General features: G+C 40.2%; 2 protein-coding genes across 3 annotated transcripts in view; both read right to left on the reverse strand.

Annotated features, from left to right (window-relative positions):
- CASD1 (CAS1 domain sialic acid O acetyltransferase 1) overlaps window positions 1–10990 on the reverse strand; it is a 28360-nt gene extending 17370 nt beyond the window's left edge. Inside the window, exons 1-3 of one of the 2 annotated variants that reach the window (XM_031614435.2) lie at window positions 8509–10990; window positions 1421–1517; window positions 754–874 (exon numbers count right to left, since the gene is read on the reverse strand). In XM_031614435.2, coding sequence (XP_031470295.1) covers window positions 754–874; window positions 1421–1517; window positions 8509–8641 — 351 coding nt within the window. In that variant the 5' untranslated portion in view covers window positions 8642–10990. Of the gene's footprint in view, window positions 1–753; window positions 875–1420; window positions 1518–8238; window positions 8441–8508 lie in introns of those variants that run through there. The other variant, XM_090142787.1, reaches the window with a different exon arrangement.
- An 8505-nt stretch (window positions 10991–19495) lies between these two features.
- Window positions 19496–24805, reverse strand: part of COL1A2 (collagen type I alpha 2 chain) — a 37833-nt gene continuing 32523 nt past the window's right edge. The window contains exons 46-52 of the mRNA XM_031614315.2: window positions 24377–24484; window positions 23750–23803; window positions 23509–23616; window positions 22863–23109; window positions 22274–22464; window positions 20938–21180; window positions 19496–20421 (exon numbers count right to left, since the gene is read on the reverse strand). Of these exons, the coding sequence (XP_031470175.2) occupies window positions 20275–20421; window positions 20938–21180; window positions 22274–22464; window positions 22863–23109; window positions 23509–23616; window positions 23750–23803; window positions 24377–24484 (1098 nt within the window). The 3' untranslated portion in view covers window positions 19496–20274. The remainder of the gene's footprint in view (window positions 20422–20937; window positions 21181–22273; window positions 22465–22862; window positions 23110–23508; window positions 23617–23749; window positions 23804–24376; window positions 24485–24805) is intronic.

Raw genomic sequence — 24805 nt, forward strand, 5'->3', positions numbered from 1 at the left:
AATGTGATATAACCAGGAAAAAAAAAAGAAAGTTACTCCATCAATCAAACACCTTGTTTTGACAAGTCTAAGTGACTGCATCCTTTCTGTCAGACAAGCTGCTAGCTTGCACTTTTAAACCACAGAAGTACTTATGATGGATCTCATTTGCAGTTGGAAGTGAAGTGTGTCTTTTCCCTCACATACGTACATACATCCATGACGAGTCAGACCTAAGAAGTGTGATATAATAAAGTAAACTGATAGTCTACAGCTAAATTCTTTCTTACTGCTTCCATGCAGTAGGCTGCAGTTTACATTCTCCACCTTATAAAAACCTACCTTTCAGCAACAATCAAAAGCACGGTGAGATCAGAAGCCAGTTTTAGTTACAGCTTCAGACTCAAGTTAAACTTGGAAACCTGTCATTGCCCAAGGCTTTTTAGGAACAGGTTAGGTTAGCAATCTAATTAACATATAAGACACCAAATTGCAAAGCATGAATGGAACAATCGTTCTCTCAATAAGAAGCAAGTATGAAACCTAAGAAGCTATGGGAGAAGTCAGCTGTATTTGTTTATTTAGACTGCTGGGAGCTTTCTCTCAAGCTTCCTAGTTCATTTCTCAAACTTTCAGTATCTTGGTCTAATCTTGCTATTCTTTTTTGTGCTGCTTCTTCCTAGCCAAGCAAGCAGTGCAAAATGAGTTCAGAGAAGAGTTATGAAGTAAATTGGAAAAGAAAGAAACAGAAATCATCAAAATACACCACCTCACCTTATTTCCTTCTTCCTTGACTTGAGGATTTATGATTTTTATAAATGAATAGAACAGCTGTCGAATTCTAGAATCTCCTAAAAACACAATATGTTTGTCTATGAGGCAATTTTTTGCTTCACTGAAAAACAAAACAGCAACACTCGTGTTACAGGAATTTTATAATATATTAGAGAAAAGTCGTCAGTGAAATCTACAGATCAATATAGATAATTGTATGTATTATATCCAGTGCTAAGTAACAGTAAATCTTTTCAGTGTTGAAATAATTATAAGTTTAGCATAATTCGCATATAAATGAAAGTCAACTTTTCAGCTAATATGATTACTGGAATGATAAAGTAGGCTTTTCTATTCCACAGTGCTACAAAGAAAGCAGTTTGCAAACTACCTGGTAGCTCCTCATGACAAGCACCAGTACTGCCAGCAGCATTTATTTGTATTCTAATACAGAGACAGAAATGTGGTAGACACTACAGTTACATGGAAAATGTAAAGCAAAAAAAAAAAAAATCTTCTGATAGATGTTGCATATATTTCAAAGCCTGGAGAACAGGCCACAAAGCGAAAAAAAAAAACAAAAAAAAAACCATGAGACTGCAATTTCAGCAGCAGACAACAATTAATCTTCTTTCCCAGAAGAAGAACAAAAGAAGGATTTCCATACCTGTTTTTATACTTGTGCATCATACAACTATGAGGCTGCCACACTTTTTCTCCGAGAAATCTCCCACTGGACAGAAGATACTCACACGTATCATCACCTTCAAAACAGTAGAATTATTATTAGAAATCAGACACATGAAAATTATTTTCAAAGCCCCACTGCTGTTAAAAAAATAAATAATTCTGATAACATTTCACAGCATTGTAGGGGTTGGAAGAGACCTCTAGAGATCACTGAGTGCAACTCCTTGCAAAGCAGGATCATTACAGCAGGCTGTACAATTAGTATCCAGATAGGTCTTGAATATCTCCAGAGAAGGAGACTCCACAAGTTCCCTTGGACAGCCTGTTCCAGTGCTCTGTCTCCCTCACTGATAAGAAGTTCCTTTGCGTAATGGTGCAGAACTCCCTATGCTCCAGTTTATGGCTGTTCCCCCTTGTCCTGCCCCCAAAGACCACTGAAAAGATGTTGGCCATGTCCCTTTGACTCCCACACTTAAGATGTTCATAAACATTAATAAGATTTCCTCTCAGTCTTCTTTTCTCAAGGCTGAACAGACTCAGTTCACTCAGCCTTTCCTCACAGGGGAGATGCTCCAGGCCCTTTATCATTTTTGTGGCCCTCTGCTGGAATCTCTCCAGGAGATCCCCATCTTTTTTGTACCTGGGAGCCCAGAACTGGACAATACTCCAGGTGAGGCCTGACCAGGGCAGAGTAGAGAGGGAGGATCACCTCCCCTGACCTGCTGACCACGCTCCTTAATGCGCCCCAGGATCCCATTTGGCATTCTTGGCCACTAGGGCACACTGCTGGCTCACAGCCAACCTGTCGTCCACCAGGACCCACAGATCCTTCTCCACAGAGCATTTGTGACATAAAAGAATCAAAGCAAACAATAGCATTAACCAAGTTTAACTTAACTGTAAAAACATTTTGCACAGGTGTTTACAAATTGTCATGTCACTTACTATACTGTACTTTTCAGCAACGTGTTCACAAAACAGTAGAGGAGATCTTGTTTCTGCTGCTGGAAGGTTGTGACCTAGAATGGTGTCTCCACTAGAAGATACTGATCTGCTGTGCTGTTTACTATCCAAGAACAAACTATAAGAATTAAATAATGTACACGGAATTACCAGACATTGCTTCTTGGATAGAACATGAAGCTCAAAATGGGATTTGTAAAAAAATCTTTTTGCATTTCCCTGTTTAAGATGCAGCTGTCACCTTGGAACAGCTGACATTACATGCTGGGTTAACGGGCAGAACAATAAATGTTTACTTGAGATTTTATTGATGATTCTGAATTGCACCTACCATTTTCCAGTCCATTAGTTTTACATTAATTAAAATTAATCACTTTGCAAGTGGTGATGTTTCAGGTCACTTTTTCAATTCATATAAATAAAATACCTGATATGGAATCAGTGACTGAACTTCCAGCAAACACATCTGCTTCTGCTGCCAGAAACTCAGTGCAGCTCCATACTGTGCTGGCAAAGAGCTGCCTGCCAACATTTTTGTCACAACTGGCAAACAAACAAGAAAATGGTGGTGAATGAAATATTGAGTACCTGCTCTGGCTTGTGCAGAAATCATGTGCCACAAATCCTAGCTAGTGTCTTCTATGGAACTTGGAGTTCAGTAAGTCACCCAGGATCTGCTCTTTTCCTCCAGAGAAACCTGCACTAATTCTAGAGAAGGGGCATTTTCTATCAGCTTCCTTTCTGAGCTGCTAGAAGCCACACACGACAAAACAGGCAGACATTATATTTCAATTATTAAGAGGCAATCTAAAGCTTTATCTCAATCTGTGCATCGGTCAGGTCAACGGAGAGCGCTCAGCGTGGTGATGTCTGAGGCTGGTCAGAATGGGAACTGGCACAGTGCTGCTGACCCTGCTCCAACTCACAGTCCTCAGAGTGACAGCCCAGCATCTTGGTCCCTGAAGTTTTGAACCAAATTATTTTTTACAACATGCAAAAAGTACTGCACAAGGCACGAATCCGCCCATGCTTCCTGGTGAAAATAGTCCAGTAAAAATATATTAAGATTAAGCTCCCATGGATATGTGAGCTGCTCTCATAGGTGTGCTGAGGAGCATGGAAATGTGGGAGATGGCAATGCTGACACATCCAGTGTTCCTGCAGGAGTAACTGCAATGTGAAGGAAGGCAGTGCTGCAGGCTTGGCTTCTCAGCATCATGTCATCAAATGACCTCTTCTTCCCTCAACAGTATTATTGTTCTTTATTCTCACAGTTACTGAAGGTAGAACGCAATTCCCTTTTGAAGTGTCCAGTAAGGGACTTAATAGCCAGCCAACATAAATCTCTTACCACAACAGGGCAAATCAGCATTAATGAACACAGGGATGATGGAAATATATCTGTATTTCCTACAACACAGAACTGGGACTGCAGATCTTTCCAGATAACTCTTCCATCAACACTGGTGACAATCATTTGTGAGCTAATCCCAAGCTGCCTGATACTTCAGAGTCCACCCAGAAAATAAAATGGGTCTTACCCATGAAGCTGGGAAAATATTATTAATAAAATAAAAATAAAATGCATGTTTAAAGCACAGCTGACAGCCAAAGCTCTGAATTAACTCTTACCCCAGTACTCTAGCTCTCTCTTACTTAGGATTCACCAGGAACATGTCAGATACAGAAGTACAGACAACGCAGCTCGTGTTTCTTGGAGCAGAACATAAAATTAGCTTGCAGAAGGAAGAACTGGCAGCTGAAGACATTATCTGTCCTTCCCTTCCACTCTGAAACCCCTCCTACTTATTTCCATGAAAATCAGAATGCGAATGTAGAACAGACTGTATCCCACCTGTTATCCCTTGGCTCATTTACAGAATCAATTATTATAATTTGCAACTTAGGCTCCCCATTCCTTCATTTCAACAAGCAATTGTAATAACCAGACTCCTTTCCTTTCCTGGAACTTCAACTAAGCGCTGCTATTGCATCATGACTACTAAAATAAAAGCTGAAACAACCTGAGGAATTATAACAGTCCTGAAAAGAGAGTCCTGATAAACATCTCTGAGTCATAGCTCTGAATTGAGGTTGCTTCTCCAGGAGCAACGCACACAATGCTTCTAGCATGCATGATAAGCTCTGGGTCAGATTTTGATGCATGAAAAAAAAGATGCATTTAAAATTTAAATAAAACATACACAGACAGTGATAAACTCTTATTTCTGCCATCAAAAACTTTTGCCATGTTTACTAATCATCCCATGGCAGCTCAGGAATTCCCCTGAATTCAACACTAACCTCCCAAGCAAACCCTTGAGCTCCCACAACTCTCACTGACACTTCATCTAACCACAGCACACACGCACCATCTGTGCCAAACTGAGGTGTGGGCTGCCTCAGGGATTTCCACAAAGGCAGGCTCTGTCACTCCCCTGTTCTTCAACAAGTACAGGTCAGCAGTACAACTTTTTTCTTGCAGCCGGTGCTTGTTTCAGTAGTCAGCACAGTGCCAGTTGTGAGCAGATTAAAGAACAGCTCTACCCAAAGCAGTTTATCAGTGCCTTTCTTCTCCTCTTCCAGCCGTTCCCACTTAACACAACTGATCCTGCTGCCAGAATTGCTGCAGCGGTAGCTCAGAACACAGCAAGTGACATGCAAGGCCAGATCATTGCCTAAACTGTGTTGGCACAGCTCAGATTTGCTGCTCAGATACCTTTAATAGAAACCAGAAACTCAAGAGAACCATAGTTTCAGTTTTCCTTAATCACGTCAAATGTTTCTGTGTACTGGCTTTCAAGTAACATAATTTCCTTAATTCTCCAATGTATGCACCTACTTAAACCACATTACTTCTAGTAAGTTGCTTGAAAACAAAACCGCTAAAAAAAAAAAAAAATCAAACTCATGCTGCTTGTGATAGGTGACTCCAGTTATTGTTACAGTTATGGAAACAAAAACCTCAGCTTTGCAGATGATGAAAACATGATGATGCATCAAAGTGACAGAAGAGCAAAGTATGTAAAGGAAAACTCACCACTATGCTCCTTCTGAAACCCATCAATTTGCTCAGAAAGATGCAGAAGACAGATGGTTACTGGTGGTCAGATCAGCCTGCTACAATTCCCATCCAATATTATCCCAAGTCCAGGGACTTCCTGAGCTGGACATGGTTTCTTCATATTTTACAGAACCTCCAACAAATTTCTTTCTCACCAAATCACGTAATCTTTTCTTCAATTTTTTATCTCTCACAGCATCTTTCTGCAGAAGTACTCCATATCCACAGCTGCTGCCTACCTTTACTTCACATACGGCTCTTACCAGCTTTACTTGCACTCCCTAAGTCTTGTACAGACTACAGATCCCATTTGTGTTTATCACAATCTGTAGACCACTATCAATCCTTCATAAATCATTTCTTTTCAATTTCTTTTCAAGACTGAAGAAATTCATGATCTTTGTTTACCGCCTTTTCAGAGCAGAGCATGTTCCATGCCTTGAGCTCACAACCAAAGCTTCGAAGTTGTGCATTTCATGGCACTCCATCAGAATTGCTTACAAATCCTCCATCCTACAGGGCATTTATTGAAATTACATCCCAAACATTAACTGCATTACTTTTAACTACACAGATAATGTTTTAGGGAATGGAGATACGTTTTCTCTCCCACATCCAGATACTGATTTTCTGACTACTCCAATAAGCAACACAGAAAGCTCATAAAATCCATTAGGAGCATTACCTGCACCTGAGTCTTTTTTTTTTTTTTTTTTTTTTTAAAGTAAGTAGTAGAAGCTTGGATGGGGGGGGGGATGGGAAAGGAACAGTGAGGAAGGAACAAAAAAAGGAAAGATGGAAACAACAGCTAAGACAGTAAGCTGGAGGTTACATACAAGATGGTGCCTCTGGAAATGCACCTTCTTAACCATTAATGAGATCAACACTAAGAATTTCAAAGAAATGGAAATCCAACCATTCACTACTATTCAAAGTTAAAATCTAGATCTGAATGTGATCATTCAATGATAAAGACTCTAAGAATGCAAAAAAAAAAAAAAAAAAAAAAATTAAATAGAAACTTATTTCCAACAAGTTGTAAGACTGAGTCTTTGAAATACACTAATAACTGAAATGTGCTGATAACTTTTTACTGGCTTTTACTGGATATTATACAGATAATAGTACAATTAAGTCTATGAAGAAGCTGTATTAAAGCTAAAGACAGTTTAACTTAACTCATTCAAACTTTTGCAGAAAAATAGGTGACCCTTAAATACAACAGTCTCCCTGAATATGAATTTAGCCTACCCCAACTGCAGCTCAGCATTTTTGCATAGAAGCATAAACTAATGCAAGGTTTAGTATCTGAAGAAACTGATTATAGAAAGAGCCAATTTATTGGGTAAAAAACAAACAAGCTTCCACAGTGGTTATATTTGTATACTTTTTATTTATATGCAGGTCTCCTTTTCCTCCACATTCCTGTGTATCTACAAAAGAAAGACAGTATCCGCACGAATGGGTATTTTGCTGTTCACATGACAGTTTGCTTTTCCTGCTCCCCTCTTCCTTGCAGCAGCCAATGACGGATGCCTGAAAACAGTGTGAAAAAGCACAACAGAGTGCTCCTTCCTCTGGCACAGTTCAATTCCCATCACCCTGCTGCTCTGGGCCATGAGAACCTCGCTTCTACCACTGACAGCAGGTTTGCAGACCACACCTGATCCATGCCCTTCTCTTTACAACCCCTGTGTGAGGATTTTATGGCCAAGAGGGAGTCATCGGCATCACTGACAATAATCAGCTTCGCCTTCGCAGTATCACAGTAAAATCTTCTGTTTTTCCTTAGTTTGCTGAACTCCAGTTGTTTAACATTACTGAGCTGCAAAACAATCTCTCAGCAACATCTGCTTTTGTCTATCCCCAAAACTTTTCTATCTGCTATAAACACTCCATCTTCCTTTTCCAAACCATTTGTGTTTTGAATACTACCTGCTCAAAGAAGACCAAGCTGGATAGAACTTCTATTTTCTAAGAAATCCTCACTCAACCTAAAGTGGGTCAAAGAAACCAAAAGCTTTAGGTGAAAGAACTTCATGAGAACCTACAGTGACTCAATCAACTTCTGTTGAAGCCTGTAGACTCCTATCTTTATGCGGTTTGTGACTCAACAGCTCTCTGATCATGCATCCTATTTATGCACAGAGTGCCTTCTTGCTCATTTGCTGTATACAGAAGTCCCTGTTTTCTCAGGCCAGCCTTGCAAGCAGTCTCTTAAGAAAAGCATCACATTTTCCAGCCTCCTTCCATCTAGTTTTGAGATGGATTCCAGCCTCTGGTTACACAGCAAAACAAGCTCAGTTACTTCATATCCGAGATCCTCTAGCAGTGAGAAAACACCTCAATGCCTCACAACTTACTGCTCTTCAGTCTGTTAGATTTACTGACGCGTCAGCTGGAGGGTGAATCTGTAAAGGCTCCCTATTCCATTCCGCATTTCCACAATAGAGTGCTTCATCCCCACCATCCTGGAGCGCAGGTCACGGGCCCCAGTGCAGAACGGCGCCACTTGTCCAGCAGCACGCAGCCTTTGGATCAACTTCATGGTTTACACACAAAAACACGCTCCACGCTCAAGAGCGAAGCAGAAGGCTCTCCTCAGCGGCTCTCACTGCCGTTTACGGGTCACGCAACACCGTGCTCGTCCACCAACCCCACACAAAAACAAGCAGCTGCTCATTTCGCTGCATCCACCCGAGGTACTGAATTTTGAGCCAACAGTTGAACAGAGGGTAAAAAAATAAAATAAAACGAGAAAAGCATACCAAAGCCTTCCGCCAATTCAGTCAGCAATGGCGGTGCCCGCCAGGTGCCGGCTACCAACCCTCGCGCGACCCGCGCAGCAGCTCGCACAGCCGCGGGCAGGGCCCCGCGCTTCCGCCCGCTCGGACAGCGAGCACGGCCTTCCGCCGAGCCCCAGCCCGAGCTGCCTCCGGGGGCCCTGGGCGGCCCCGGCCCGGCCCACACGGCTCCCCGGCCGGAGGGCCGCCGGCCGCCCGCGCTCCCTCAGCTCCGCCTCCCGCGGCCCCGCTCACCTCGGTAGCGGCGGGAGGCGGCGTGGCAGGCGGCGAGCAGCAGGACGGCGCCCAGCGCCAGCGCCTTGGCGCTCCTCACGCTGAAGTAGTAGTTGATCTCCCGCTTGCCCAGGGTGTAGGCCAGGCCCGCCATCTTGGCTCCTCCATGACAACAGTGCGCGGCGGAGCGGGAGGGCGCAGCGGGGCAGCACTGCTTCCCCGCAGGCGGCCGAGGCAGCCCCCGCCGCCGGCTGCCACCGTCCCCACCGGCGCGGCGGAGAGCAGCCCGGCCCCCCGCCGCCGGGGCGGAGCCGCTGCCTTCCTCCTCCTCCTCCTCCTCCCCCTCCTCTTCCTCGCTCTCCTCCTTCCAGGGCTGCCGGCCGCGGTCGAGCTGGGCTCTTCGTGGAACAGCGGAATGTGGAACACCGAAACATCTGGTTGTTGTTTCACCGCCCTCCCGTCTTTCTGTCAGCCAAAAAAGTCATCTTCCGGAAGATCTGTGACTCATTGCATCTGACTGTTCATATCTGACAGTGCGTTAAAAATGGCAAAGAGAGCGTGATTAAAACTGAAATTATATTCTCAAAACAAAGCCAGGAAACCTACACACTGCAAGTTCTGTTTTCAGGTCTTACTTGAAGAACTTCAGGCACCGTGCAAATGTATGGGAGTGGAGTTCTAAGTGTTCTTTGGGCATCTTTCCTGCAGTCAGTTAGGATCTCAGATACTCTTCTTCGCTTGTTTTCATAATATTTGTTAATAAACAGACTTTTGATCCAGCCAAAACACACGGATTTCAGCCTGTGTCCTAAGCAGTATAACTGTGTTAAATTTACTGGCTATATTGGAAGAGCGTTTGAGAAGCTGAGGGCAGTACTCCAAAAGGTAACAAAACAAATGTACGTTTGTTTATAGGTATGTCAGAGGATTACAACATGCAGGGATAGCCATTCTGTCCCGCAGCCTTCTGAGGGCTGTTTCAGATTGGTCCATGGACGTCCAGTGGCACTCCTCACTTGCCCTGAAACACTGAGCCTACTCTTAAGTGATGCCCCAGAACCCTACTTGTGCATTACATCTCTGGGATTTTACGTCTCTACTGATGAATACTGATACTATTAAAAGTTAAGTACCTTAATTAAGTTTAGCCACTTGTGTATACTAAATATTGAAGTGGATGTAAGCAGAACGTCTGCTTTTGCTTCATTGCTCCTTTGGAGAGGTTGTGCAGGTGCTTGACAAGAGATCTCCTTCATTGCATTTGGAAGTTTGGCTGCAGTGCCATGAGCTAGGCAGTGGTTTGCACGCATGCAGTTTCTTTTCATATGGGTATCTCCTTGCTCCTTACAAGTTAATGGAATTTGACATCATTGCCTACACTGAATAATTTACACCACAAACGTTATATAGGAAAAGCCTGATACAAGAGGGTAATTAGAGATTACCCATGAAACAGGCTCCAGACATGAATTAGCTAGAAGAAGCTTTGCAATTCCCATTAAATACCTACCTTATGTTCCTGTCTGCTGATAAATATGCTGGAAGTAAACCAGACGTATGTTAGCTCTCCTGCAATTACACCTCAGTTTTTGTTTTCCAAATGCTCAAGCTTGGCACTGGCTTTCAATGTGTTCTGGTGGAAACATCCAGCACAGTAGGTGGGAGGGGAAGGGCTGGAGCAGTCATGGAGAAAAGACTCAGCACAGCAACAAGTAATTGATCTGAGGCAGGAGGAGGTGTGAGAGCGCTTCGCAAATTGGGTAATGGCTGTGAAGAGTGAACAGCCTCAGGAGAGATTTCACACTTCTGTTCTCTACAGAGAAAGCCCTGGCTTAACTGAATTCATTATTTTGATAAGACACTGTGGTGCTGTGTGTGGTCACTGAAAATGAAACAGCTGAAAATATTACTGTGGTTTTCAACCATGCTATTTCCCCAAAGTGTCAGAATAATAAAATGGTCAGGAGAGATGGGATTCACTGCACCTAGCTCCAGCCACTTAAAAGTCTATTTGTTTTAAATTCATTATCTGAACTCCTTCAGTAGGACTGGTGGAAGAGAGGCACCAGTTGCTTACTCATAGATTAGAATGCAGCCGATAGACCCACTGTTAGGTAAGGCAATCCTGTGTTGAATTTAGATAATTTAACTGGACAGATGTCATTTATACAAACGTAATTAAAATGAGATAATCCTTATTTTACTGCTTCCTGTTTTGCTTGGCAGGCTCAATGTTAATGGGAGGAGAACGCTGTGCTGCAGGTTGTAATGGGTATGCACTTATGAGTCTGCTGATAAGCTCAGTTCCCAGGAGACCTCATTCTCTTGATTCTGCTGATTTCAGCATTGCAGCCAACTGTAGCTTCTAGAGAGAGCTGCTGTCCTCAGTCAAAGTCACAGGGCAGTCCCAAGACCTGAAGCCTGTAAAAACAGGGACAATAATTATCTACTACTGAGAGGTTATATATACATGTGTTCTCAGTCAGGGCCTTCCCATGTGCTATTTTCCCCCCAGAGTTTTTGCATGCTTATAGGAGTGGAATTAATTTTGCATACGTTTATATAACAAGGAATATAGACACCAAAGCTGAAAGAAAAACTACAACATGTATTTAAAATGTACATTTCCTGTGTTATTTTGGGAACATACTGTTTGTGATTTCCTGACTGGATGAGCCTCTGTGTTATGTGATAGATTAAGTGTTGAATGATCAGTAAGTATGATCTGCCATACCCCAAACCATATCAGATCTTAATTTAATTTGTGCATCATTATCAGTTTGCTACCCAGGTACTGTAATTCTGGAAACAAAGCTGTATTTCCAGCAGATTCCTGGAGAGAGCTATGCTGTCAGTAGTGCAGATTTTCCTTCAGGAGCTTTGTATAATCACCAAACAACAACATCAAACATTTTAGTTGTGGAGTGTTCAGCCTTGGAAAGACAACCTGTCTTTCTGTAAGCATCACGTTTCCACGTGGCAGGTGTGTGCGTGGTAACCATCCATTGCAAATATTTAATTATGTTAATGAAAGGAGAGTACAAAGAACAACAAGATTTGTTCAGTCAAACAGATTACCGTCTCAGCTCCTGAAAGTGATACACTGGCAGGCTCCTGAGATCTTGGAAATTCTATCACAAATTATTGCTTTTACAGATTTCTAACTTTGTAAGTGTTATAATATTCCTCGATAGTCTGCACTAAAAGGAAGCTGATATTAAGTAAAGTAGTTTTGAAATCACGTGCACAAAGGATGTATTTAGCTTTATCACTAAGAGATAAGTGCATCTGCAATTCTGTAACATGAAGATTACTGTTTTAATTTCACGGATCCGTGGATCTGGAATAGAAGTGAATTGGAAGGGTTGGAGGAACGGGAAATAGACAAAATTCAAATGTTTAAGTGTTCTCTCCTCTTCCATTAAGAGAATGCACCTATCTACACCATGGGATGTCATCACCACGCAGCCATGTAGGCTTGAGGACAGATGGGGACTCTGCACAGCTCATCAGTGCAAATCGATTTTTCTTTCAGCTGCTTAGATTCTTGCCCTCAAAGGCTTGTATACGACAATGTAAGGGGTTCAGAATGTTCAGTTTTTATCAGTAAGTTGTTAACTAGTAGGTGCCTTTTTTTTTTCTGTTTTCTCTCTCTCTCTCTCTTTTTTTTTTTTTTTTTTTGACTCCTAGGTAAGAGAAAATGACAGCTCCCTGTCAAGCCAAACTGTTCTCTTTTTGTCAGTTTCATTTTCTCATTGTTTCTTTTTTTCCTGGTTGCCCATTATGGTCCCAGATTTGCCCCTTTAAAACAGAGAATTCTGTATAAACATGAGGCAGTCTTTGGAAGCCAATGCAGCTGCTGTCCAAGCTGTGTCGTGCTTGAGGAGCATTTTCTTTTGGCTGCTAACAATGCAGTTGTCATTCTGTAATTACATTCTCTTTAGAACAGAATACATAATTTCCACCTCTATCAGTCTGTAATAATCTATAATAAAAATCACTCATACTGATTGCCATTAACATTCTGTACAGTACATTAGTAGTCTGTGTGATATTGGCCCATTAAAATAAATGCTTAGCTTTGAGTTCCAGGAGTTCTTCATCACAGTCTCTGTCAGCTCATGGTGTGCAGCCATAACGTATCCAGGCACTGCTGTCACAGATGTTAGATCACTGTACTCTGATAAAGGAACAGGTGCCTGTGGGCCTGAGTGGGGATTTTCATGTGCTGATATCCTTGACATGAAGCTGAGGAGCAGGACAATTCTAGGAAGAACTTTACAGAATGTATTAACTAGGGAATATAGCAATGAAATAAAATAATATAATAAAATATAGTAATGTAATAAAAGATGGTATGAAAGAAGTAAATTGAGAAATAGCACAAAGTGAAGAAAAGTTATCTGGGAAGAAATAAGTTTGCCTGCACATGATATGAGTGGTAGTTGAAGATAAAGCAGTTGAAGATAAAACTCTGTAAAGCAGTTATAATTCTCTTAGTTATTAAAGAATCACTTTAGTTTTAGAAGTCTGAAGTCTGTAATGCAGTCAGTAATCGATACAGGGCATCAAAGAAAAGGGTATGATTGACAGGAAAATACAGACATAATAGACAAAACATAGAATGCGATCAGAAGAACATCATGAAGAGGCTCAGATAATGATGTTAGATGAATTTCCCTGTGAAGCAGTGTTCACAAGCATAGAAACAGTGTAGAGAAGGAATGACATTTTGAATGCTGATTATAGGTGAAAAGCTGCAACAAGAATGCAAAGCTTTTCTTTGAGAAGAGAAGCAATGCAGCTGTTTTTGCTTGCAGTAAAGCCAGAGATGCTGAGATAGCCAATAAGATAAAAACTGTGATCCCTGAGAACAGATAGAGGCAGACTTCAAAGTCACAAAAGATGTTTGGTTAAAGAAAAATTAAGAACAATGTAAGTGTTAATGATGAACGAAGCGACAACTCCTACTGCCTATGAGGAATTTGGAAGAATGAAGAACTTCAGAAGATGCCAAAGATAACCAAGCTTTTCTGCTGACACAGACTATTTCTGTGCAGTTCAGTGTTTCAGAACCTCTCTGAAACAGAAAATGAAATATTAAATATACCTACATTGCTCAGCAAATACTTGACCAGATCATTTAACATTGCTGGAGAGAGGCTTCACAGCATTCCTTCAGCTGGCCGTGGAGAATGTAGCAGATCCACTAAGCAATGTTTAAGCTGTCTTCTTCCAGCAGTGTGCCCTCCATGTTCTTGGTGGATGTGGTTATCTGGCAATAGTTCAAGCAGTGAAACTGTGGCTGTGAAACCGGCATACTTTTCACTGTGGATCCAGACATGAATTTACAATGTAAAAACAAAAGTGAAAATGAGAAGGTCTGACTATTTATGGGACAAAAGCTGAAATGGAAAACTCTAAGTACAGGATGCCTTACCATGGATGGAAAATTGTGATGGCTGTTTAGGACACCACTGCAAAAACACTTTCTTGAAATTATTTCGTGTCTTGTCAGCTCTATCTTTTCCAGAAAACTGGTATGTATTCTCTTGTTTAGAAATGGAAGAGGTCAATTTTATAAGGATATCTCCAGAAATTCATTACTCACTGAACTTGATGCAAGTCTGCATCTTTAGAGTAATGGCTACTTTCCTAGATTCCTTTAAATGAGTGAAATTGGGTGGAACTGAGCATGTTTGCCTGAGGTCATGTGGGAATATGTGTAAAATCTTTTGTTTTTGGTCAAGAGGGATCAAGGCTTTGAAAGAGAACTCTTTTCTCACCCCTAAGAGGAAGATCCTGCCAACCAATTTGACCTCTCTAGTAAGAATTATTGTAATTCTTCTATATTCTAATTCTTTGTTGGAATTTGCGGTGTTCCTTTGAGTAGCTTTTACATTGAAACCTGAAATGACTGAGATACTATATAAAATAATCTACCAGAATGAAACATCGTATTGTGAAGTTATTTTCATCTTGCAATAGTCTATAACTTCGTAGAACCTAATGCAGGGGATCTGTACTACTTGGAGTCAGTGTTTTTAGGAAGGTAATTATATTTCAGGAAGAAAAATAACTTCTTATTTGGATGATAATCATAACATTGGAAAAAATAAATGTATTTTAGCTTCAGGCTCAGTAAAACACTGTTCAAGTATTTGCAATGGATTAATAGAATAGAATATTCCCATGAGTCATTATTTAAAGATGAAATTGCAAAGAAATAATTTAATTTAGGCAGAAGATTACAGTGGTCCTTCGGGTTCACATTGCCGTATCCATTTGTCTGTATGGTACTCTGCTGGGTTGCTGTGAACTCTCATGGGTCTAAGGAATTTTGTGATGCTGAAATGTAAACATGCATGCAAAAAGCACACCACAGGCTTAGCAAGGATTTATCACCTGGGAATTAAGAGATAGCTGAGTAGCTATGCCATTCCTATAAAATATGCATAAAAGCCTGGTGAGCTGGAACCTGCAAGGCAGCTGTTATTGTTTGCTTGTAGCTTCAAATGTCCTGTGGGTGACACAGTTCAATAATTGCTCAAGTGAGAGACATATGGATCTAATTTTTGTCATTCCATATCTTTGCTTATGCTATAAAAATGCTTGTATTGAAATCTTTCACTAACAGAATATGACCTTCCCTAAAGCCCAAAACCTGAACAAATTCTTATGCAGTGATCTACTGAAGCCTGTATCCTCAGCAATGCCTTACTGTGTGGCCAGGAATATCCCAAGGGATATTTCAGCAAAATATCAGCACCACAATTCTTCTACAAATAAACTGGCTTGCCAGAAGAATGCCCATCCAACCCAGGAAAGATCCTGGCAGCAAAATGCAGCCTTATGCAGGGTATAGAAAAAAAACCAAGATGAGAATGGGATGCCCTTCTATCTCAGCAGAAATTGATAGGGCTCTCTCTGCACTGCTCATCTGCATATTGTCATGGTACACGCCAGAATTTAGTGTTCTTGAGATGTCATCCTTTCTACAGTGCTGGAGCAGAAGGATCTAAAAACTATTTCAAAGCTGAAGGCAAAAACTCTCAAATACAGTGGGCATAGGAGAAGGAAGAAGATATTTTGTTACTGAAGAGGTGAACCAACAGCTAAGGAAAAATGCAGGCCTTGATGTAGGTACAAAAGAGCAGCAAATAAAAACAGCAGAGATCTTTGGTCTGGCTTGTTGCCTTTGATTGTGCTTCCACTCTATGTAGAGGGCACAAGCCTTACAAACACCTCCTGTTTTGTAGAAGACTTCTCTGCATCCTCAAAGTTACAGAGAAATGTAAAACAGCTTCAAAATGGAAATGAAACCTCAGTTTCTCCACTTGATTTTCTCCTCCAAAAGCAAAGAGTATGCTTAAAGACTGAGGCCCATCCATGGGAGCTGAATGAGCATTGAATTCACTGAAGAGCTATCAGTCAGATGAGTTTGCCTCTCCTGCTTTGGTTTCATAGTCACTGAAAACTATAACTAGATTATGAGTATTCTCATCTTGGTTTTTTTTCTATACCCTGCATAAGGCTGCATTTTGCTGCCAGGATCTTTCCTGGGTTGGATGGGTGTTCTTCTGGCAAGCCAGTTTATTTGTAGAAGAATTGTGGTGCTGATATTTTGCTGAAATATCCCTTGGGATATTCCTGGCCACACAGCTCAAAAGATTTCAATAGTAACCATGGCAGGTAGCAGCTATGCTAGAACTCTTCAATGGCCTGAGTAATGACTGCCGGAGTCAATAGGTGGTGCACTGCACTTGCGGAATCACTCTGCTATTTCACTCATGGTCTTAAGAACTTGTTTCATTTCACTCAAAGAGCCAATTTCTGTAGCTTGAAAAGCAACATGAGAAAATTATATGTATATATATATATATATATAATATGGTTTTTACATTGAAATAATTATTGTAATGAATTACGTGGATTTCAAAATCTTGCTATCAAAATATATTTAGGCTTTAGGGCAAATGTATTTCTTCGGATCCTTATGTTTGGGTTAATGAGAGCCATCGTTTCAGGATTAGCTAGAGAATATACTTAAGCTTGGAATTGTGGCTAGGAAATTTTTTTCATGCAATGCCTGCACCCAACCACTCAATGTCCAAAAACAGACTAATGTGTACCAGCCCAGGAGCATAGAAATAGTCATAGCTGTGGAAGATCTTTGCATATGCTTTGCAGAGTGCGTTCAGGCTGCATCTGATATATATATATGGAAAGAACATGAAAAAATACAGCTTTTTTAATAAGCCAATAACAAAGACTGCATGTAAGGAGATGAATTATAAGCTACTTCTTATAGTGTGTCTGAAAACTGCTTTATTTGAATGGGCTATTCTTGCATTGTTTGGCATCAGTATACACGATTCTAATACCGTAAAACTGGATTGAGTGGGTTCCAGAATAATAGCTTCTAGGAGAGCCTGTCTGAAACCTCCAAGCACTACAGTAGAAGAAACCAAAGTTACATCAAAAGGTGCAATTTAAAGCTGCATCATGGAAACAGAAGATAACTTGCCTATTCATAGCCCTGAGCACAATATTTGTGTTTCAAAATGGTCTATGCAGATCTTGAAGATGATTCTCAGTGGGTCATGATTTTCTCCCCAGAGAAGAAGCCTGGACAGTTACAATTTCCCCTTCAATAACCTCTCTCTCAGTTTTAGCATTTCTTTTCTCTCTGCATTGGTTGAATTTACCATGTTCCCTTTCCCCACCGCTGTTTTTCACCTACTTATGCCATGTTCATACAAAAGCACGTGCTGCAGAGAGCCCTGCTTCTGCTAAGTTTTCAGGAACCACCATGGATGCTGTAAAGTATATTTGCACTGGAGACATCAGGCTCCAGCCAAGTTACTGACAGGAACATCTCAGCCTCTGCCATCTCCTAGGAAGGCTGTGTGTTCCACCCATTAGCCCTTCTCACTTCCACTGACCACACAGGTGGGTGTTTGGACCTGCAGCACATATTGGGCCAAATGCTCCAGGACTGCCATTTACAGCTGTATCACAGCTGAGCCCTGGATTTGGCAGTGGCTTTAACCCCACTGTTTTAGCTTCTCAGTGCTGATGGTCTACTTGCGTTACTGCTGATGCACACCTGCTTGTTATTAAATTCTGCAGAGATAATTTGCACAGGGAGGCAGACAACTCCCAGAGACAAGTAAGTGAACTTCACCAAAAATTTATTCAACACATTATATTTCTGAAATGAGACAGTATGAAGACTCCCTGCACTGTGTGCAACTCACCTTACTTATTTTCAGCTATGGTCCTTGGAGAAGAAAGAAGCCCTGCAACACTGTGCATAGCACTGGAATAATGCTTGATTGTGCAGTAATTTCTAATGAGTTCAAAACCCAAAGGCCAAACAGTATTGTCCAGGTGCTAATACCCACTATGAGGTGGGGGCTGTTTTTTTCTTCTGGTTTGATTTCTGACCAAGCCCACTTCAGTGGCAAAGGTGCAAAAAGACACAGACCTTGGGTACAACTAAAGGGCTGGTGGAGGTAGAATGGAAGCACTCTTCATCTGGAAGGAAGTGCCATAAAATAGATCAGACAGAGCACAGGAGAAATCAGAAGATGACCAAAGAGAGAATATTTGCCCTTTCCCTTCAAAATCACAAGTATTGCACTTTTTTTCCCCTTCTCACAAAGGTATGGGCAGCAGTAGCCCACCTCCCAGCCCTGGCAATAATGCTTGCATACTTCCTAGTGGGTTACATGGACTCAGGAAAGTAATTCTATCTTTGCAGCCCAGTAGAAAATTCCTGGCTTCTGGATAATCTAGGTGAAAAAACAAACTCTTAATATTTCAATATTTTTTTTTCTTTACAACAAAAGCATATATTTTTAAATACTAAGACAGTGAAATGCTAACACTTCGCAAATCATCATGGTCCAATGAATAATGGTGGGTATTTACATTAAATTGCATTTTACTCATTTAAGAATGAGTAAAAAGGCTATATTTTATCATGGTAATTTCCCTATTGTTAATCTAGCATAGAGCTGCAAACATTTCCTCTTTTATGTACGCAGCACACAACTAGCTGTGAGCACACAGCAGCTGCACACCAGGCTGTGTTTTCCTATTTGCCCTTTCTCTGTTAAGCAATTAATTGCACACAAGAATGAAAAACTTCCTTGAGAAATAGTGCTTATTCCTCTTTTCATTGTCCAGAGCAGCTTTTGGACTTTACTCACCCACTAACCTTTGGGATAGTGCTGTGTTCATGTTACAGGATCTTCTGGTTATTTTCTCCAGGCTTTCCTTTGCGGATTCCTGCTGATTAAGCCCATCTCAGCTCTTCCCTTTCCTGCTTCAGTTGCTGTCCTCATGTTCTTGCATATCTCTCCAGCACCTCTCAAGACCCTCCCAGTGCCAAAACACAGCTGGTGAAACTACTGTTCATTTCAGGCTTTTAGAAAAGCACTGAATGGTAGCAGCATCTTAAAAAGTGTAAGCCAAGAAATGTCTTTGGTTTTCAGCATGTTCATTGTGACAGTAAATTATTTAAGTTAACAGCAGATAGATCTGTTTATACACAACTGAATGAGGTATAAAGGCCTAGTGAAGCCTGATCTGACTCTTCCTCCACGTTATTTTAAAAGTACACATGCCTGCAGATTGCAGAAGAGCATCAGCCAGCAGAGCTCTCTCCACAGTAAGTTTTCCACAAGGCAGAGCCCTCATTTTCTGTCTATTTTAAGTGAGATGATTATCCTTCTTTTAGTCATTAATTTTGTTTAGAATTCAGATAAAATGAAGAATCTTTTCTACTTTTGAAGAGGTATGGGTTTTTTTGGACTTCCTCAAAAGGGGATGTTTAATTGAAGTAGACAATTACAGTCAAAAGACAGCAGTAGGCAGTCTTTGAATGCTGTAAGCAAATATTTTACAGCAATAATTTAAGAAATAATGAAGACAAAATCTAAATTCTTAATATGAATTTCTGCTGATGCACCTAAGCAAGTAACTTTACTCATTCAGTACCTTCTTTTGGAACACTGGACATGCTTTATTTTTTTTTCTTTTCACAATTTATTTAAACATCTCACATATACAAAATACATTTTCTTTTTTTTTCTTTTGAGAAATGATGATTCTTTTTTATCCATTGGAGAAAATGAAGATGAGATTTGGAAGCAGAAATACCTGATTTTGGAGGAAGAGGACAAAGATGAGGAAAAATGATCCACATGCTTAAGCTGGGGATGAGATAGATTTTAAAGAAACAGAGAAGTAATACTTTAACCGCTTCTAGCACCATCAAAATTCAAGTATTGGAAACATACTCTGGAATAATGAAATTAGCACCACTATATTCTGAGTGGAACTGAAAGTAACTCATATGATATGGAGAAGTGCCTACAAAGGATGTGGATCACACTTGGTTTAGTGTATGAGGTAGTTTAAACCTTTGGAAGTCGTGGTTTTAAACTTCCTCTGTGGAAGATAGTCAAAGGCCACAAGTGGTGCAAACTTTCATGATTTTTTATTTTATTTTTTTGGTTTTTTTTTTTTGGTTTTTTTTTTCTTTACAAAGGTTGACATTTCCCAAAGCAAGGTGTTAAATCTTGAAAGACTTCCAAGTCCTTTTGGGGCTGTATTAAGTTTCATTGCACAATGCTCCAATCAGTTCTTCTCCTTCTCTTTCGCCCAGAGTTTAAGCAAGTAGATGAACAGAAAAAATGGAAGGAGTCAGCTCTCATTACAAAAAGAAATGACAAAGAATAATTCTGGGGGGGGGCCTTTAAGTTAATTTTAGTTCATTCATTTGAAACAGACTGGGCCAATGTGCAAACCGAATTCTTGGTCAGCGCCACCAATGTCCAAAGGTGCAATGTCAAGGATGGGCAAGCGAGATGGCTTATTTGTTCTGTACTCAATGATTGTTTTGCCCCATTTGTTGTTCTTTCTCTGCAAGAGAAGACGTATTAGAATTGTTATTGCATCGTTCATAGAATTGAGAATTGTTTCATCTAACTGGATAATTTCTGAAATAATTTTACTTAAATTTTACTGCCACTGTTTGCAAATAAGATACCCATATCCAATTATTTCTAACTCTAATACAGAGAAAACATTTACTTCAACTTTTCCTTATTATTCATACTGATTAAACACACAGTGAACCTTGCCTGATCTTTTGAAGACTTGACCCTGCCCCTCCTGCACCTTTCTCAGCATGCTTCAGTTTCCACAGAATTTGGGTCTGGTTCCTCAGAAAAGCTTTTTCTTTTCTTTGTCACAGTACAGGAAGGATTTGTTAGCACCTCAGTCTTTGTCACTTATTAAAGACCTGGCACAGTCAGTTCTATAGGCTATCTATCCTCATGGATAAATTTTTTCTGGTCTGACTGATAATCTAGTTCTGAATCAAAGCACAACTGTCATTAATACAATCATACTGCCCATGCTTTCTGTGTTACTTACAGAGCAGCCATCCACAAGAACACTGAAAGTGAATCTGCTGTTGCCTTCAGCTCGTAGTTCAACATCATTGGATCCCTGGAGTATAACAGCCTTTTTAAGGTTTCCAGTCTCCTCATCCATGTAGGCAATGCTGTTCTTGCAGTGGTAGGTGATGTTCTGGGAGGCATGGTTGGCCAGCAGACGCATGAAGGCAAGTTGAGTGGCCATGTCCTTTGTGGTCACACCTTCACCATTGTATTCAAACTGAAAAAGACAAAGAAACCCACTCAATTGAATTTCTGGGGAAAAGTGAATGTTTACATATTTTCTGTAGGAATAGAAAAAAAAAATAAAGACCAAAAATGTCTGAGATCAGTTGCCTATTTCAACTGCAGAGCTAGACAACACCACATAGAACTAGCAGGAAGTAAGGTGAAAGCTGAGCACAAGAAGTGGATGGAGTTAAGTTGTAGAACTCTGATGCAAGACATGGTTGTTGTTAGCAGTTTATGGGGATTTAAAGATGAAAGACATATTCAAAAGAAGAAAAAACCATTGTTTCCATAAATACACAGACAATGTCTGGCTCAAGAAAGCCCTGATTTTTTATTTCTTATTTTAGTCTTATAGAGTAGTGTCTGTGGATGTTATGAATGTTTGCTTCTTTATATTCTTTAACAGCAACTGCTTTCAGCCAATGTGAGAAATAGGACTCTAGAGTACCTTGGGTCCTTGTTCTGACCCAGTGATAAACTTTTCTGTTTTTATATTAAAGATCTTGGAAGCTGGGATTTCATCATAAGACTAATTCACTTTCATTTAAAAATTATGAAATTAGTTCTTCTTAATTGTACAAAAAGGACTTTCCAGCATGTCTGACATGCAGGTAGATATTTCTTGATTTTACTTAATGGCAATTCTGAGTGCTACAATGGCATACACTTAGGATCTGTTGTGTGTAATAAAAATATCTTTAAGAATAGCACAATATGTCAAAAATAAATCCCAATTTAAAAAATAGCAAAAATTATTATTACTGTCTCAGTTTCCAGACTGTCTTTGTACTAAAGTAGCACATTCCAGGCCAGGATTCCCTTAGAAATGGCCACTAATGATGCTGAATTGATCATTGGCAGACACTAAGAAAAATTAGAACAATACTAGAAAATCTCTTTAGCAAATTGTGTTTGAAGCCAGAACTGGAACCCTGTTCTCTTGAGATAAAACGTAGCTGTTCCCCTTTTCATATTTTTCCTCTAAGAGTTTAATTAATGAGTTTTGCTCACTGAGAGTCAGCGGGTAGGGAATTCTTCAGAAAGCACTGTAGAAAACAATCATCCTCCAATGCATCACATACCTGAGTACCACCATTGATAGTTTCACCGAACCATATGTGCTTTTTGTCCTTGGGATTCTTGCTGACATACCAGGTCTTAGTTGGAATATCTTCAGGGCTAGCATGGATGCAAGTCTCACCAGTGGCAAAGTCACAGTATGCTCTAATGGCATCTGCAGTGCAGCCTTGGTTAGGATCAATCCAGTAGAAACCTTTGAGGAAAGAAACACTTGCGTTCAGTTTATATTCACTGGTTTGATATAGAAGCTCAGAGAGGTCATAAAAAACACAGCTAAGTACAGTATTGAAGTGATAATTGGGAGAAATACAGCTTTTAAACAGTCAATGTGTAAGAAATTAACTGTATTCAAAAACTAGGATTAAATGTTTTTACATCATTTTTAAAAAAGACCGCAATAATTGCACAACAGTAGATGTTTTGAATGTCTCTGAATGTCCTCAAAGATATGCATTTTCATTGGAGGCACAGAATGTCTTCACTGGCCATTTAGTATTTTCACTGGTTGACCAGGGTTACCATTCAAAGAAAGCTAATAAGCTGAAAATAACTTGCTGAGCCAAAAAGGGCAAATATCTGGCACTAACGTACCGCTGCTCCATTCTGGGTGGCTAAGTCTGAGGTCACGGCAGGTGCGAGCTGGGTTCTTTTTGGAGCCTTCTGGGGTCAGCAGGGTCTCAATTTGGTTGTTCAATGTTTTCAGAGTGGCATCAACTTCATAATCCTTGGGTCTGAGAGAAGGCTGATCAGCCCGGTAGTATTCTGCATCAAAGCCAACTTCATATCCACCACCATTGGGACCAGGAGGACCAGGGGGACCAGGAGGACCAGGGGGACCCTGAAGTTTGTCAAAAGCAAAAGTCAAGAAGTATTCTATTACAAATATGATTATTTCAGCAGACTATTTTCACACATACATTGTCCTACTGAAGACTTCACACCCTCAGCAATAATCTGAGGAAGGACCTATGGACCTGCTTTGTGGTAACTCCTGTGAACTAAAGCAGAAGATACACTGTGTAGGACTACTACACCTTTGTGCTTATACTCACTGGCCATAAAGAATGAAGAAGGACTTCAAGTTTAAGTCTATTAGGGAAGTGTTGAATATTAAATAACAACCAACATTTCAAAATCCCTATTAAAATAGAAATAAATCTCCATAAAGATTTTAAAATGTTTTTCATTTAACTGTTACCTAAATGTGTTAAATCAACAAGATAGAAGTTATACTCACAGCAGGGCCTTGGCTACCATGAGAGCCACGTACACCAGCAGGGCCAATGGGGCCAGGGAGACCATTGCGACCATCCTTACCAGGAGGACCAGAAGGACCAGGAGGACCCTAGAAGGAAACTTGAACAGTTTAATGACAGTAGGGAACTCTACAAATAGGGATTCATATAAATTAGAGTGTAGAAATATATTCCATAAAAAGAACGAGAGAATTATTTGCATATACTCTTAAATTCACATACCCTTGGGCCAGCAGGACCATTGTTACCAGGAGGACCTTGATCACCGTGTTGACCCTATTGGGAAAAACAAATGCATGCTCATTAAAAAAATGCAATGCCACACATTGTATTAACATGATTCAAAAAGGGATCAGCAGATGTATTTGGGTTCAGAGAATGGAAATCTAGGGCAACTGGCATTAGTGGAGTTGGGATATGAAATGTATAAAAGGAAAATGTATAAAAGGAAAGAGTGAAAATAATTATTTAAAAGGATAATCTATAGGAGTCTCTATATCGTTTCTTAGGGTTTTCTCTTTAAAATGAGACAGAATTCCCAAAGGGGATACCAGAATTTAAAAGGAAGATAATCTGTAAATGTCTCACTTCTCTCTGATACAGAAACTTTACCATTTCTGACCAGAAAAGAAGAAATACTAATTAAACAAAGGCAGAACTTTTTGAATTCTGTGCTAGACAAATATAGTTTGTAGTTTTCAGAGAAAAAAATAGTACAGTTCTATAATCAACTGTAACATTATTAAAATTCACCCTATTATGTGAAGAGCACTGAGTATTTGGATCTTATGGCTTTAGAAAGATGATGCAGAGTGAACTAAGTCAAAATAATGAAAATCATTCACTTACAGCAAGACCAGGAAGACCCTGCAATCCATTGTGTCCCTTCAGGCCAGGCAGACCTCTATGTCCCTTATCACCAGGTTCACCTTTCTCACCACGTGGACCTTGTGGGCCCTAGGAAAGGATATACATGCCAAAGAAGGCCTAATTAGATATTACTGACAAAGAATGAATGAAGTATAAGCATTCTATATTATGCCACAGGTTGCCCCTGATATATTTACATATATCCTGTTAAGATGCCCAGAAAAAGTGTTAATCCCAAAAGCTTCAGGTTCAATCCCATGAGAGAAGATGATCAAGATCCTAAATTTATTAATATTTACAGCTCCTTAAGCACTACTTTTTGTGCTTGAATGCAGTTGTAGGCCCTTAACATTAAGCATATGTTTTGTATTCTTGTATCAGTGTAGTAACATATATAGAAATTAAGAC

This window comes from Phasianus colchicus, chromosome 6 (genome assembly GCF_987193195.1).
Source record: "Phasianus colchicus chromosome 6, bPhaCol1.hap1.1, whole genome shotgun sequence".
NCBI classification, from domain to species: domain Eukaryota; kingdom Metazoa; phylum Chordata; class Aves; order Galliformes; family Phasianidae; genus Phasianus; species Phasianus colchicus.